Here is a 15,604-nt window from a genome sequence, read left to right as displayed (position 1 = left end):
GAAACCGCCTGCTAGGTCCTGATTCGGCAAGAGGATTGATTTGCCTTAAGTATTCGTCGAGCAACGGTTCCTACATAATTCATATGAGCTTAAGACCAACTCGGCAGAGATTTATGCTCAACGGGTAAGACGCCATTGTAGCCCTAGATAGCGCTGCTGAAACACCTCGTGTACTGATAGCTTAAACTGATAAGCGCTAGACGGCTGTCAAGGGTGATCTCTTCACTAGAAGACACTTGAATGGCCCTCTGGACCCCTAAGGCTCTTGGCAACCCCGGCTTCAACCCCGGCAGGCAGCCTACTGAGCCACTAAATGATTCAGCGTGGCGATGGATGGGCTGTGTAATGTTATCTTTTCCATCAGCATGCACATGTCTTAGCGACACGCCACTTCACTCCCTTAGAACCCTACATTAATTCATTCATTGCCCTCGCGTCAACCTCGAGCCAGCGAGGGCGCTCTCGACACCGGCTCAATTGAATACGGCAGCCCGTGACCCCGTTCCAATTACACTGCGCCGTCGCGATGAGCGAGAAACTACCTCACTTTGCGCCACCGGCCCCGACCGCAAGGCGAGGGCGCCACTGGAAGCCTGCCTCATTTGTAGCCTTCGCTCTTCTATCGCTGGCCGCCTTGCACCATGGATTCAAGAGGTTCACTTGCTCCCATGCACCTCTTTCCCACCCGGAAGCAGTAGAGAGGAGCTTCTCGTGGTCCGAGGTAAGTGGTGACGATTCGGGACTGTTGGGTGCTAAACAGCTCGCTAATGGCTGAGCGCAGATTGAACCAAGCAGAACATTGGACTGGCACAAGTGTTTCGATAAGCAGTATGACTGCGCTCGCTTAGACGTAGGGCATACAGTCTCACATTGAATTGGTTCGTGTGTTGACATCGATGATTAGGTGCCGCTCAACTGGCTGGAACCCTCGGATGCTCAGCGAGCCATCATTGCTGTTATCAGACTGCGGGCCACTGAGACAGCCGACTACCGCGGCGCCATGATATTCAATCCTGGTGTACGTCTACTCATTTGATCGAGAACCTGCCGATTCGTGCGCATGCTCACTTCAAAATAGGGCCCTGGTGGTTCGGGAGTATGGGCATTGAAAGATCACGGCGAGCATCTTCAGACAGTCGTCGGAAAGAACCATGTAAGTGCATCTTGGATACAATAATGATCATCGTTTCTAACAGATTCAGGACATCATTTCATTTGATCCACGTGGAAGTATGCTTGAGCTTCTCACCAGTCGTCTTTGTAACATGATTTATTAACGATAGGATAGTTGGCGCTTCAGTTCCGAGAATCGAGTGCTGGGACTCACCGCAGAAGAAGCAGTTCTGGGACAACCAGGAGGTTCCAGTTATTGATGCCCACCCAGGTGTGCTCTACGACGCGTTCGCTCGCTCTATTGCGTACTCTGTGAACTGCCAAACAACATTGAGGGATACCGCCATTCTAGAGCACTCTAGCACAGCATCGCATGCACGGGACATGCTGGAGATTCTCAACCAGCTCGGCCAAGACAAACTGCTCTACTGGGGCTTCAGTTACGGCACTGTGCTTGGCGGAACTTTTGCCGCCATGTTCCCCGACCGAGTTGGCCGTCTTGTTAGCGATGGGAATGTCGACTACCGCGAGTGGTACCTGGGCGAGCATATCAACTTCATCCGCGACACCGACAAAGTTATGAAGTACTTTTACGAGACGTGCCACGAAGCCGGTCCACTTAACTGCGCCTTCTACCAATCATCTCCCAAGGCAATCGAGGACCGGCACTGGAAGCTGCTGGACAGTCTGAGGGTCAACCCTGTTCTCCTCCCGGCAGGTGAGAGCGGTCCGGAAGTTCCGGAGCTTGTAACCTACTCCAAGATCAAGCGCCTTACATCGACGACTTTGTATCGTCCCAACTACTTCTTCAAGCCATACGCTGAGATCCTCGCTGCTCTGGAAAAGGGAGATGCGCAACCATACTACAAATTTGTTGCAGGTGGCCGGGCACCGATTGACTCGCTCTGCTTGGCTGAGACTGTCCCGCCATCGGTTCCACTGACGAGCGGGGCTGAAGGCACCGATGATGCCTTCCCGGGTGTGTTATGTTCTGATGGAGAGCCATTCACGGACAACGTCACACAGTTCGAGGAGTATGCAAAAAAGGTTCAAGAACTCAGCACGTCTGCGGGTGCTGTCAATGTTCTGTTCCGCATCTCATGCGCCGGCAGAACTGTCCGACCCGTATACAGATTTTCAGGTCAGCATCAGCCCGTCTTGGCTTGATATACCAGACCGGCTACTAACACGAGGAACTCACAGGGCCATTCGAAGCAAACACCAGCTTCCCCATCATGTTCATCGCCAACCACGCCGACAATGTTACGCCGCTGATCAGCGCCCGAAACAACTCGGCTGGCTTTCCTGGCTCTGTTGTTCTCATTCAGAACTCTTACGGTGTACGTCGTCAACCACTGCTCATCAGGGGTGCTCTGTACAAAGGCTAACTTCCATATCTTAGCATACTTCACTGTCAGCGCCGTCAGTCTGCACTGCCAAGCAGGTCAGGGCGTATTTCCAGAACGGAACGGTCCCAGCACCAGACACCATCTGCCAGCCGGATACCGCGCCATTTGGACTACAACCAACGATCATGTATGGAGGCGAAGATATCGAAATAGCCTTCGCTACCCGGGAACTCTCTCGAAAAGCGGGCTCGGCGTTGAGCAGGTGGCCACTCTACTAGCACGATGCGATAGGCGTTTGGGCATGCTGACAGCATGCGTGCCGTCTACGCATGCGGGGAAACACTGCTTCAATTACTTAGTATCAACTAAAGTCCCGCTTCTGGGGCTGTTCTTTGCACGGAATGAGGCTCCTGGGAGCCCTGGAGTCACTATAGTCTTGAAATGTATCGCGCTGCGGCGTGGGCGCAAGCGACACATGCATTCGAGCCGCGGAGATCCTCTCCTTGGAATCACAAACCCCGCTCATCACAGCGCATTAGGGCACCGGCAACCCGTGAGAAGGATTCAACTTAAGCTTTAGTACATTGGTTATCATGCCAGGGCATGCACGGTATTTCGGTCAACGCTTCTTATAGTAAGACGAAGCTTTCGGCAGCGCCTTTAAAGCCTAGCACGCCCGATGTCAAACATTTAAGCGCTGATATTAGACCTAAATAAGATATAGTCTTTGGCATTTTCAGCGCCTTTGTTCTAGAAACAGAGCCCGGGCCGTTTGCGGGGCAGATAGCAGAAACGTCGAGTCGTGAATACCACAAATCTCCAGCCACTCGTAGCTATCTGGCTATCTTCGCTATCTGCACTAGCACCCTGGCATCGACCCCGCAAAGCAGTGAAACTTCAGCGGTCGTAGTGATAAAGTCATCGGCTAGAAGCACCCGAACATCTTTGCGGTCGGGGGTGTAGGCTATCGTACTCGTAGTTTAGTCTAGACTCGAGCTTCTTCACCGTCGAGGATGACAAGACCAGGAAGGTGCTCTCGCTAGCCAATCATGCGACTCCCATTTATCAGTGCAACGATGGATCGTCCCTACGTTGCACCGCACATCACCGTTCGTTAACATTAATACTGTGCATAGCCCGCATGCCTCGTCCGCTTCCTCGGGGCCTCAGTGAGGTGCACTGTCACTGAAGTACGAGGATAACCGGATCTCATCAGTTGCCATGGGTTTCGCTGATTCTGTCAAGCGGCAGTTCCGGCCGTCGCCGGTAGATGGGATGGAGGAACCGCCGTCCACGGCTGACGAGCAGCGGCCGGCGGACCCCGAAATTGCCGCCGATGAGCCCCGGGACGAGAAGCAGATGATGCAGGAGGAGAACAAAGTCGACACCGGTGTTGCAACTATCGAAGCCGCACAGGCGATCTGGGGTAAGAGGGGAAGATGGTTCGTGATTGTCGGGTATGACGCATCAATTCGCCGTGTTAACAAGTTCAATAAGCTGATAATGAGACATCTGTAGTCTGGCCTTGATTATGATCATCTAGTGAGCTCAGTCATTCTAGGCGAAGAAACAGGAATCTAACAGAAGGTTCAGCGAAATTGACAACTCAACCGTGTACATTTACAACAACTACTCAACTTCGTCGTTCAACGCTCTATCAAAATTGTCAACTCTCAGCACGGCCTCGACCATTATCTTTGCCATAGTCAAGCCGCCAATCGCCAAGTTGTCAAACGTTATTGGCCGAGGTCAGACCTATATCATGACAATCTCGTTCTACATTTTGGCGTACATTCTGATGGCTTCCGCCAAGTCGTTCAACACGTATGCAGCTGGCGGCGTGTTCTACTCTATTGGCCAGTCCGGAACCAACATCATGAACGACATTATAATCTCTGATATAACAACTGCCCGATGGAGAGGTTTTGCAATCGGTGTCTCCTTTGCTCCATTCCTCGTCACTGTCTGGTGCTCTGCATACATTGTTGGTAGCGTTGTTGCAGAAGACGGCATTGGTTGGCGATGGGGCATTGGCATGCTGGCCATTCTCATGCCGTTCTGTGCAAGCTTCATCATCACCACCTTGATTTACTACCAAGGACGTGCCAAGAAGATGGCAATTGCTCCGCGTGCTAGAATCACTCTCTACGATTTCTGCAGCCAGATCGACCTTGGTGGCGTGATCTTGCTGAGCGGCGGTTTGGCTCTGTTGCTGTTGCCGATGACACTCGCAGCTACGTCCCCGTCAAATTGGCGCACGCCTTACATTGACGCGCTCATTGCCATTGGCGGCATTCTGCTTATTCTGCTGCCATTCTACGAAGCAAAAGTTGCCGTAAACCCCATCGTGCCCGTGCACTATTTCAAGAACTTGACCATTGTCATCTGCCTGGTCAACATCGCGCTTGATAGTGTTGGCTTCAGCTGCACGCACACGTACATCTACAGCTGGGTCAACATCTCGCACAACTTCGCCGTTCGAGACGCAACATTTTACGTGTACACAAACGGTGCAGTACAATGCTTCATTGGCATTATCGCGGGTTTGTTCATGGTGTGGACGCGGCGCTACAAGTATCTGATGATCACCGGCGCGGTTGTGCGCACAATCGGCTACGGCATCATGCTTCGTCTACGTGGCGCTGATAATTCAATGGGCGAGCTGTTTGCCGTGCAGGCCATCCAGGGTATTGGAAGTGGTATCATGCTAACGACGGTCCTGGTGCCAGCGCAAATCAGCGTTCCTCATGCCCAGATGGCCCAAATCACCGCATTCGTCATCTGCGTCTCCTTCGTTGGTGGCAGTGTTGGTGCCTGTATTGCCGGAGGCATTTATACAAACACATTCAAACCTGCCCTGTGGCATCATCTCGGCGACAATGCTTCACCTGAGTTGGTCAACTCTTTATTCGATTCTATCACAGGAATGGTTCCCGAATGGGGTACCCCTGAACGTGTCGCAGTGAGCCATGCGGTAAGTAACCTGCCAAACTCCATCTTGAGATGTGGCCTATGGATCTGATGTGTCATGTTAATAGTTCACGGATGTCATGCGGTACATGACATACGCTGCTCTTGGTTCTTCGATTCCTGCTCTATTCCTATCATGGTTCTTGCCCAATCACAAACTTCCGTATGTTGACTTCCGCCACAGTGCGCTGTTGATGATTGCTAACGAAATAATTACAGTGACAAGAACAACTTGGTTGAAGAGTGAAAATGGGTATCGCGTTCATTAGTTGATCTAAAACTGAAACTATACAAATGAAAAGGCTGCGTAAAGTAGGGAGCATTGGAAATGAATACCAAACCTATCGAATTATTGTTAATCGTACTGGGAGATCTAGCTCCTCCTCCAGGGCAATAAATGTCGTTTCTTGAAGGGTGAAGCTACTCAATGTTAACAGTCATAATACTCGTCGAGATATTGAAGGTCTTGTTTATTACTATAGGTCTATCACCCTCTACCAGAATACCAATCTCTTGTTGAGGAGGCAATGCTACCCTTGTGTAACCAACATTTATTACCCTGGCGGAGGAGTAGACCATAAGCATGACTGTCATGACTGCGTATCATTATCACTGGCTGTCAAGGGGCAGGATATGTCAAGTACCACACTTCGATCACATCTCGAGTCACGTCGAATTGATATCACATATGTTTCTACCCGCCAACGTATAGGAAGATATTTGCAGTTGACGCGAATTGCAATGCTTCGTCAACCGTTTTGGCATTGTTCCGAGTATCCTCCCGTCAGAAGCCTAAACCCTTTTCATAATCCTTCCATGCAGTCCCAATGGGCTGTATCAATGTATAACTGGCGGAGCTACCAATATCCTGTACACCATTGATAAGATACAGTGGAGTCATTTCTCCATCGTCACTAAAGTATATTTTTGGTCTTTCTCGGCGATTGAGAGTCTGTATCGTCCCATCGGTGAAGTTGACTGTTGAGTTGAATGCCTCTTGAAGCTTGAAAGTCCACTTTCCAGTCAATTCGCGAGAGAAGAGATGTGCTCCTACCCGAGGGTACTTCTGTCCGCTCTTCTCCACGATATCAATCATCCAGTGAGCTAGTGCATGCCAGTGTCCCCGTTTATCTCGCCATAAGAAAGGATCTTCCGTCCATGTTGGGCTATAATCTGACGTATTCCAAGATGCAGTATTGATCAGCTCATATTGTCCATCCCACTGATCAGCAGCGAATATGTTGAAATCCTCGATGCCTAGGATGATTTTGGAGGTCGGATCTCGTGGCGACCAAGCAGGCCAAGGTGCCGGGTTGGTCCCGTTGACAAGCACTTTCCATGGCGTCCACGGACCACGAATGTCAGGCGCTGCAGATACGGAGATATTGTTCGGCCATGAGTCCCTAGCAGTCATTATGTCAACCATGGTAAACGAAGATCCCTGCTTTCCTACCAGATTGCCTGGTACTGATCCTGGCCAGTGGTTGACTCACTTCGAAATTGATTTGCAATCCGCAGGCTCTTCCGCATCAACTCCTATAGTGTACATCAAGTACTTCTGGTCCGCTTCACTCCAAAATGGGTACGGGTTATGCCTGAATGTGCTAGAAATGTTTTGCGCCCAGTGGTAAGGGCCCTGAGGTCCGGTTCTCGATTCAGCCCGGAATACAAAGGAATGCGGCCGCCAGCCTCCAAGGCCACAGCCGTGGCCGAACTGTGAGCCGATGAGATGGAACAATTTCTTGTCCTCTCGGTCTTGAATTATATTCCCACACCAGGATGAATTTCCGTAACCCTTGTAATAGTCTGGCAGGGTGAAGTTGGTGTAATTATATCCACTCCATCTTGTTGCGGGTGCTAGGTCAAGCCTACCGCAATCCTCACCCCACCAGCCTGGGTCACATTTGCACACTTGGACTTTGTCGCTGCATTTACGTACACAAACGCCGTTGAGACTGCAGTCATCATCTGTCTCACATGCATAGGCGGTTTGACAGAGAATTAAAAGAGCAAGGATGCTCAGTACTTCCAACGCGCGCATTCTTCAGCTTGACCCAGGATACGCTCTTAGGACTGGCTGGCGAGGTAAAAGCATTCACAATAGACAGGGAAGCATATTCAAGAGCGCATGTTACTATGTTACAAGCACAACGTAAAATACAGCACAAATCCATATATAGATGCCATTGAAACACAGGAGAGCTTCTGAGTCGACAATGTTCCGTGTAGATGATCTTGGCAGCCAGGGCGATCACTCTTAGGTTCGTTATTCGGGGTAAAATCTCATGTTAGTGCGGCCGCTTAATCTGCCTCTTACTAGAATTCGGCTTTTCGTGGCAATGATGCTCCTCATTTCTATTACTAGGTTCGCATTAGCGACTGACACCTGGGCTATCAAGCCTGACACTGCCTGTCCACTCCTGACCTCTCCACCTTTCCCCGCATCTTCCCCAGCATCCTCCACAGACACCGCCGGAGATATCGCTCTATTTTTCCATCGCGCAGATAATATGTCTTCTGATCACGATTTTAGTCTTCATGAAAGCTAAGAGGAAGGTCTATTCTTTAATCCGACGGGTTTTTGGTCATCTGAGGTGTGCCAGGGCGTCCATCTATCCCGTTCTTTTCTTGTATAGGACGAGCCCCTTTCTTCAGAGTCTGAATCTGAGACCCAGAAACTCTGTTGTATCTATCAAAATCTAGGCAACGCTTCATCTTCAACTAGACATCTATAGTATAGCGGTTTGCTCCTAGTCTATGGTTTACATGTGTGGAATGAAGTTTGTCCAGTTCACTGTGACAAACACATCTCGTGGCAATGACCTAAAGCTAATGATGACTTCCACGATGATGAAACATCTTGCTATGACCAGCGATAAGGTAGCAAGTCCAAGACAACAATCCCAAAATGTTAGTTCTTTCCAGCCTTCGCCCGCTGCCATTGCGTGTTTAGCCCTCGCGATACGAGACCCGGTATTCGAGGTCTCCTCCCCTAGGTTGCTGGCTTGCTTCGAAGCTTTTGGCTCGAAATTTGAATTGACCCAGAACCAAACTAGGTTGTACCGTCCTTTGTATCCGGTGATGGCAAGCACACGTACGGCACCTACAGCTATGCATGACATAGCCGAAAGTGTGACAGCTGAGACTCTCCATAACTGTTTCTCAATATTTGTTGGGTAATCTAGATTCCACCCTAACAGATGGATACAAGAGTGTATCATGGAGGGGAGCATTAGACTCCCTAACACTTTAATCGGTAAGCGCGTGGGCATTATGGCATCATCTGGGATTCGTGCTGCTGGCGTTTGTGTAAGGGCGAATCCTGCCTTTTCATCCACCATATTCAGGCGCTTCTCTCTCAACGATGGAAATTTTGTTGGCCATGATTTTGATGGCGAAGGTAAATCATTGAGCCGCTGGCCAACAAGAGTAATTTCGCTATCTTTTCTGCTTCCTAAAGTTAATTCGATGAACGAGTCAGTGGCCTCCAAGACTGGTTGAAGCGATTGCTTCCTAGGGCTGAGCTGGCCGTCTAAGCTGATATCACTTTCACTCGGCTTTCGGTCAAAGCTGAACTCGTTCAATTCAATATGACCGGCCGTCACATCAAAGGCGCTACTCCCAGCATTGGGCTCGCCGTCCAAGGGATATCTAGATTCGAGATCAAACGCCGCGAATAGGCCACGTCTCTGCCATGTCTGTAATGGCTTTTCGACGAAGTCCATAGGCGTTCGATCGAAGGCACCGTGTAGAACCCCGGCATCGGTACGTATTTTGCCGACTGCGTGCTTGCATAGTAGGATTGTCGGTGTGCTAACATTCTGCGGCTTCCTCCACCAGAAGAAATAAGACATGATCGTGGACACAACAAACGCCAATGTGAACAGTTCAAGGGGGCTCATTGGCAGATGCTGCGCAGCACGGGCGATAGACCCTATAATGATCCACGCGCCTTGGAGAATAGCGAGACCCTTAGCGAAGACATCGGCCTTAGACTTGTCCCAAACCTCATCTCGTGTTATATTAGGCAGTCTGATATAACCTTTGCTCACTAGGTAGTGCATAGAAGCAGCGTTGACCGGCAATGGCCTTGCATCAGGGCATTGGAGAATGAAGCCTAGAAAGGAGATGTCAGTGACTAGTGAACCGAAGAAGCACTACCAACTCACCTCCGCTATTCGCGTAAAATGCATGTTCCAAACACCACTTGTCTTCGTTATCGCGAAGCTCTGGTAGGAGACGCATCTGGGCAACGGACTTCTGTGCAGAATCCCATTGTGCCGCAGCCACAAGTGTCAAAAAGTCCGGGGCGAAGATCGAGACACAACCCCATCGGATTCTCCGCAGCACGATCCGCCATCCAGAATCACCTTTGGCGGGTAGATTGAGATGAATCACTGTCCAAATGGCTGTAATGAGGACGACGATGCAACTGTAAATGATGTCTATGGTGCCTCGAGTATCGGGTCCGAAAACCCAGCCGATTGTGTCTTGATTCTTGCCGCTGAAGCCATCGACAGTGACATTCTGACGGCTATCGAAATCGGACATGGTCAGGTGTCATCGATACCCTCAAATCAAAGCTTTGAAAGTCGGAATTAGGGCCCAACAAGCTCGATATTGCTCAGAAGCGGCTCTCCTCGGCAAACCGGCTGAGCAAGCCTTTAAAAGATAATTGCCCTGGCCAGAGCATGGTAGCCTGGTAGATGACTGTCATCCAACCCGTAGGGCTGGTAGGGCAGTCAACTCCGATAGGGGTAGGCATCCCAGAGAATGGGAAGATTATCGCATCAGTGCGCGGATCGGGCCCCTTCGCAATATCCTGATGGAGCAGGAAATCCGATGGTGAAAAGAATAATGTTGCATTGACGGCAATAATAAAAGGAGCATTGAGCTGCGGCATAACCCCTACACTGTTGGCCTACCGTCGCGTATTGGACAGTGTGCTCGGTAATTGCTGGCACTCCTGGGTTGTTCCATAACGAGCCGTGTCGCATTGTGTGACAAGTGGGAAGCTGACTGCAGGTGCTTATCAAGGCGATCTTTGCCCATTACCGTACTATTTTGCTGGCAAGATACCTGACTTACAGGGGCTCACATACCCGGATCTCCATAATTGCGTCACACAGGAGGAGCGGCAAAGATAAACATCTCTCCGGCACGAACTTAAGTGATCCTTTGAGAGGGAATGCGAAGCTCGCAATGAAGCGACTTCGAGGGTTGTATATAATTCATGTCATCTGCAAGTGTGTTAACTCAAGGCCAGGTTAAGTCCTCCCTAATGGAATACAAATCTTTTAGTTCGGCTACAAGGCGAACCTCACCCTAAAAAGCAGACTTTGGAATCGTTATTACCTGACATTCTCCTGTATTAAAGTAGGAAATGAAGTCTGCGCGACTAATAGAATAGACTGAACCCACAACATCAAACGAATGGCGGTCTATAATTGTGACATTCCTTTGTATTGGTTTAATATTTAAGGTGCTGAGTGAGCTGATTAAGAGCGGTTGAACGCACGCCCGTGTGGGAAGCACGACATAAATGACCCTCCATTTTCGAGGTTCAGAACTCATCCTAGGAGCATCAAAGCAGCCATAAATAGCCCCCGATCAGTAATTAATCAAGTCTAGAATTCATCGCAACGGCTTGACAAGAAGAGACTTGTACTGTGCCTCACTGAACCGATTTGTCGGGCAGCACTTGGATGAATTGGCACTTCAGGTGCACAACCCCACTGCTAGGACGCCCTGGCTTAGTTTGTGTGGCCCAATTTAATGAAGTTCAGCCCTAACCTGAGATCCTCTACTGTACAATCCCTAGCTCACCAACGATGCTCTGTGACACCTTATATCCTCTTCTCCCTTGCAGAACAAGCTGGAAGTTGTACAATCGAATATAAATACGATACATTGAACGGTACTCGAACATATTAAAGTTCAGAGTAGTTAGATAGCTTGAGTTGAGTAAATACTTGAATAGGGATTGTGATGAGAGTCTCAAAGGACTGGTGCAATTCCTCTTCCAAGCTCGAGAGGCACCTGTGGCTTTGTGGGCGAGAGAACAGGTTAGATCTAACTACGTGTGTCGCTCTTTGTGTTGACAGCCAGAACGAATGACATTGTCTTATATTGTGTCTATATAATGATTGAAGTTCGTGAGTTGATGGAATGGTGCGGCTTAAAGCCTCTCCTTTGACTCGAATGATCCACTACGGCCTTCTCCTCTGTCGAATTTCGCGGCCCCCGAAACGCTTTCTATTCCTATCACCCGAGACCCACCAGTATACTCGAACTTCAAAGCATCTAGCATATTAGCTGAGTTAAATGCACCGTAGTATGCCGAGCTCCTGTCTGATCGCATACACAACTGTGGAAACGCAAGAAGACTTTTCGCAAGAATCAATGCCTCCTCAAGCGCTTTACCCTTTTCAACTACTCTATTTGCCAACCCAAAGGTTAGCGCCTCGTGAGCGTCAACCGCACGCCCGGTCAGGATCATATCCATCGCTCGCCCGAAGCCAATGATCTTTGGCAGACGAACCGTCCCTCCGTCAATAAGTGGAACACCGAATCGTCGGCAGAAGACACCAAATACAGCCGTGGTGTCACAAACGCGCATATCGGCAAGAAGGGACAGCTCTAACCCACCTGCGACCGCGTGGCCAGCAATCGCAGCTATCACAGGTTTTGACAGCATCATGCGGGTCGGTCCCATCGGTCCCGGCGTACCGTTGATCTCGTCTACCTCATTCGTGCGCGGCTTATCTAATGGCGTGTTGGCGACTTCGTGAAGGTCATAGCCTGCACAAAATGTGTCACCACTGCCAGTGATGACGCAGACCTTTTGCGCTTCGTCTGTATTGAATTTACGAAAAGCACTGGCTAGTTGAAGGGCCGTAGAAGCATTCACCGCATTTCGTACGTGCGGCCTGTTGATAGTAATCGTCGTGATACCTTCCGGGGTAGTAGCATAGAGAATCGTTTGTTGATCTGCGGGCATCGTTAACCCGTTCAGCTGCTTCAAGCACTGCTGACAGAAAGCGGGGAAGCAAAAGTCGCGCTTGAAACGTGTCTATATTTCGTGTGAGGCTCCTTCTTAGTATTGCTGAGCTTTAAATGAAGCTCAAAATCTGTATACCTTTGAAAGATAAGGTAGATTGTGCATGGTGAAATATTGATGTTGGACATCAAGGTGTGGAGGCACCCCGGTATCTCGTGCCTCGGTCCAGTGGTGCGGAGTCTGGCACCGTCATCCTAGACTCAGTCTCATAAAGGATTAGCACTTTTCATGAAGAATAAAACCATGTCAACTAGATATGCACATGTAAGAGGAATCTTGCATATAAACAGGTCTACACTTTCACGTAAGCAACCTTGACTAATGGCCTCAGAGCTTACCCAGAGCTTGACCGATATCATCGAATGCCATATCGATCTTGCGTTCGCTATACCTAATCATTCTTACCTAGGTAGTTTTCAAGTGGGTAATTTCGGGTGCCTTGTCTTCCTTCGGTGCGCTGGCTTCTCAGCTTGCATTGCAAGAGGTTTACAGGATTATTGGCGTTGCTTTGCCTAGTAATGGGCCGCTTGTAATATCGGTCGGCGTGACGCAATTTGCAGATTGAACATCAGCGAGCGTGGTCCAAGATCTTATATCTAAAGGCCCGTTCAAGGCTGTCCTCGTGCGGGAGACTCAGCTGAGAATCAGGCAAAATTTGGCGATATTAAGGCTGCTCGTGGAGGCGGCCATTTGCTGTCCAGTGTGGATGTCCGTGACTGAGTCACATTACCGGAATGAATTACTGGATCTTTCCATCAGTTTCTAAATGGTGACCTAGATAGAACCCAAATGAGAGTTCACAGAGTGGTTTTGGTGGCATTATCTAGAAGATTCTTTGCAGAGACAGTTCTTGAGCGAGTGGTGTTGGAGGTGAAGAGAGGGCTAGGGAATTTGAAAGAAGCATGGGAGGATCTTCAGTGGTCAAAGAGAATTGTCATAACGCCCGATTGAAACTAGCATTGGCCTCTATAATATTGGCAATCATACCTGTAGAAGAGCTTGAAATCCATAGGTATGATTACAAGGAGTGTCTGTGATCATAAATACAAGTGCTAAACCTGGCGGCTCTTTGCCTAATTGATACAAATAAAGCATGGATATGGTCTGTGTCATTCTGCAGACATTGATCCAGTGGTAACAAGTCCTGTTGTGGCACAGGTAAACGAGAGCTCGCGTCCTGTGATCCGCGATTCGCAGCAATACTCAATCATGCATGTATCGGTGCAGTCCACGCCTGGCCCATAGGGATCTCATACACCTTCAATTCCCTACTCGCATCTCGGAAAAACGGTATGTCTGCCAGGACAGATTCCATGCACCGGTTCAGTTCAGGATGCGCCTGTAACGAGCAATAAACAATGCCGATAGGCGCGAGGATAACCATAACTCGCTCCTTGCTCGTCATCAGATTGTCGTATAAGAAAGGCACCAGTCGAAACGCTTCCAAGGCAGGCTGGCACAGAAACCTCGCCTCTCCAGGTTGGAGCAGCGGAGATTCCGGATGGCGGTCAGTGGCATGTTTGATGTAGTCCATGTCCTCGTCAGACAATCGGCTATTTTTCGGTTCGCCGATACCGAGGATGTCCTCAAGCTGCATCAAATAGACCAGGCCGGCGTTATATGTCAGAAGGTCTAGTGCTTGGGCAACAGAGTCGAACTCCAGCGTCCGAGAAAGCAGCTCTCTGAAGGCTGGCGTCTCCACGCCCTGTAAACTGAGCCTGGATGTGACCTCCCTAGCCGCGTCAGGGTTGGTAACATCCCACTCCCACCTCCATTTTCGTAATTCTGCCACGAGCCTCTTCACCTTTAATTGGAAAGTGTGCCTACTTGTTGGTGCGATGGGTTGCTCAGAAGCTGCCATATCATGGACGATGCCAGGTACATCGGCAAGGATGTCCAGCAATTTGTCTAGAGGGGTTTTAGGTAGTTTCTGCCAGGGGATGGTCTTCCATTGCTCGTCCTCCATGAAGGTCCTCCGCCGCAAAGCGAAAGATTGACATATCTGCACAATATCAGTCGAGGATTAACTAAGTAGCATCTACAAGGTAGGACTGACTAGTAATGCCCTACATGATCTGAACGAAGTAAGAAGTGGTTCCTCTTGAAAGCTCTCGGGTCCGCAATGTTGCAGGATTTGTGCTACGCCTAGGTGGTGGACCAAGCGTAAATCTTTATCGACAGCATACTAAGCACGCCACGCCATCAGCAAGCAATTTCCCGGGTTCACTAACAGGGTGGTGGGTAGCAGGGCTGAACGTACCGAATACATCCCCAGAATCACCACTGGCACCGTTAACCGGGCGAGATCAGTCTTAGCACCAACCCCGTGAGTCAGCAACGACTGCACCTCCCTCAGGGACCGGCCATACAGCTCAAGGCCCATGGACTGCAGGGACTTTTCGCTGTGCCCCAGGCCCATATGGCCATATGCAAGTGCTAAGCTGCAGGTGTGGCTCGTTGTAGATAGGTCAGACTCCTGAGCCAGTTCCAGAAAGGGTTTCCAGAAGGAGGCCCAGCCATATGTAGCAAAGAAGTAGGAGAATGCAATTTGCTCCTGAAACGCTACCAGACTCAACTCACGACCGACGCGCTGATGCTGGCTTGACTTGTCGGGCGGCGAGATCTTTGCTAGTCGCTGAGAGCCTTCGGGTTCCGTGACTACGACCAGCGACTGCATCCGCAGACCCAAGTCATAGCCCTTGCAAGTGTAACCACTCTTGAGACATCGTTGGCAAGAAGGCCGGGTCTTGTCTGTGCAGGAAGGCTGTTCAGAATCGGAGCAATTACATCAGGAGTGGGGGCTTGGGATTGGGCTTCAGGAGACAGAAAGCACCCACCGCACTTGATCCGCCTTTTACGGCATGTGTGACAATACCCGCTCGTGGGAGGACGACCCATGCCGCAGAGAGATGGGAGGTTGGAAGGTGGGAACGGGGCGATGGAGGATGGACGTTGGGTCCGGAACACGGGCGGATCCAACGATCTGTCGGTGATTCAAGCAGACGCCAACGCAGCTCGACTTAAGATGCCAAAACGAGTATGGCGGACGGTTGCAACCGAGTCCCAGCACGATCTCGCGCAGGCCCCAGATCACGTAGCCCACTGTAGTTCA

General features: G+C 50.0%; 2 protein-coding genes across 2 annotated transcripts; both read left to right on the top strand.

The window, feature by feature from the left end:
- Positions 1–526: 526 nt before the first annotated feature.
- UCRPA7_8684 (putative alpha beta hydrolase fold family protein) lies at positions 527–2,501 on the top strand (the record flags this gene model as incomplete). Its single annotated transcript, XM_007921195.1, has 7 exons — positions 527–721; positions 782–850; positions 905–1,018; positions 1,079–1,153; positions 1,203–1,230; positions 1,289–2,254; positions 2,317–2,501. 7 exons carry the CDS (start codon positions 527–529, stop codon positions 2,499–2,501), a joined length of 1,632 nt encoding a protein of 543 aa, XP_007919386.1.
- A 1,236-nt stretch (positions 2,502–3,737) lies between these two features.
- On the top strand, positions 3,738–5,679 carry UCRPA7_8683 (putative siderochrome-iron transporter protein; the record flags this gene model as incomplete). The annotated part of the gene is made up of 4 exons (XM_007921194.1): positions 3,738–3,904; positions 4,056–5,436; positions 5,501–5,595; positions 5,652–5,679. 4 exons carry the CDS (start codon positions 3,738–3,740, stop codon positions 5,677–5,679), a joined length of 1,671 nt encoding a protein of 556 aa, XP_007919385.1.
- Between the last annotated feature and the right edge of the window lie 9,925 nt (positions 5,680–15,604).

Source organism: Phaeoacremonium minimum (assembly GCF_000392275.1).
Source record: "Phaeoacremonium minimum UCRPA7 unplaced genomic scaffold PA7_03_scaffold_604, whole genome shotgun sequence".
In the NCBI taxonomy this organism is placed as follows: Eukaryota; Fungi; Ascomycota; class Sordariomycetes; order Togniniales; family Togniniaceae; genus Phaeoacremonium; species Phaeoacremonium minimum.
The sequence above is the reverse complement of the archived record's forward strand: the minus strand, read 5'-3'. Positions and strand labels throughout refer to the sequence as shown.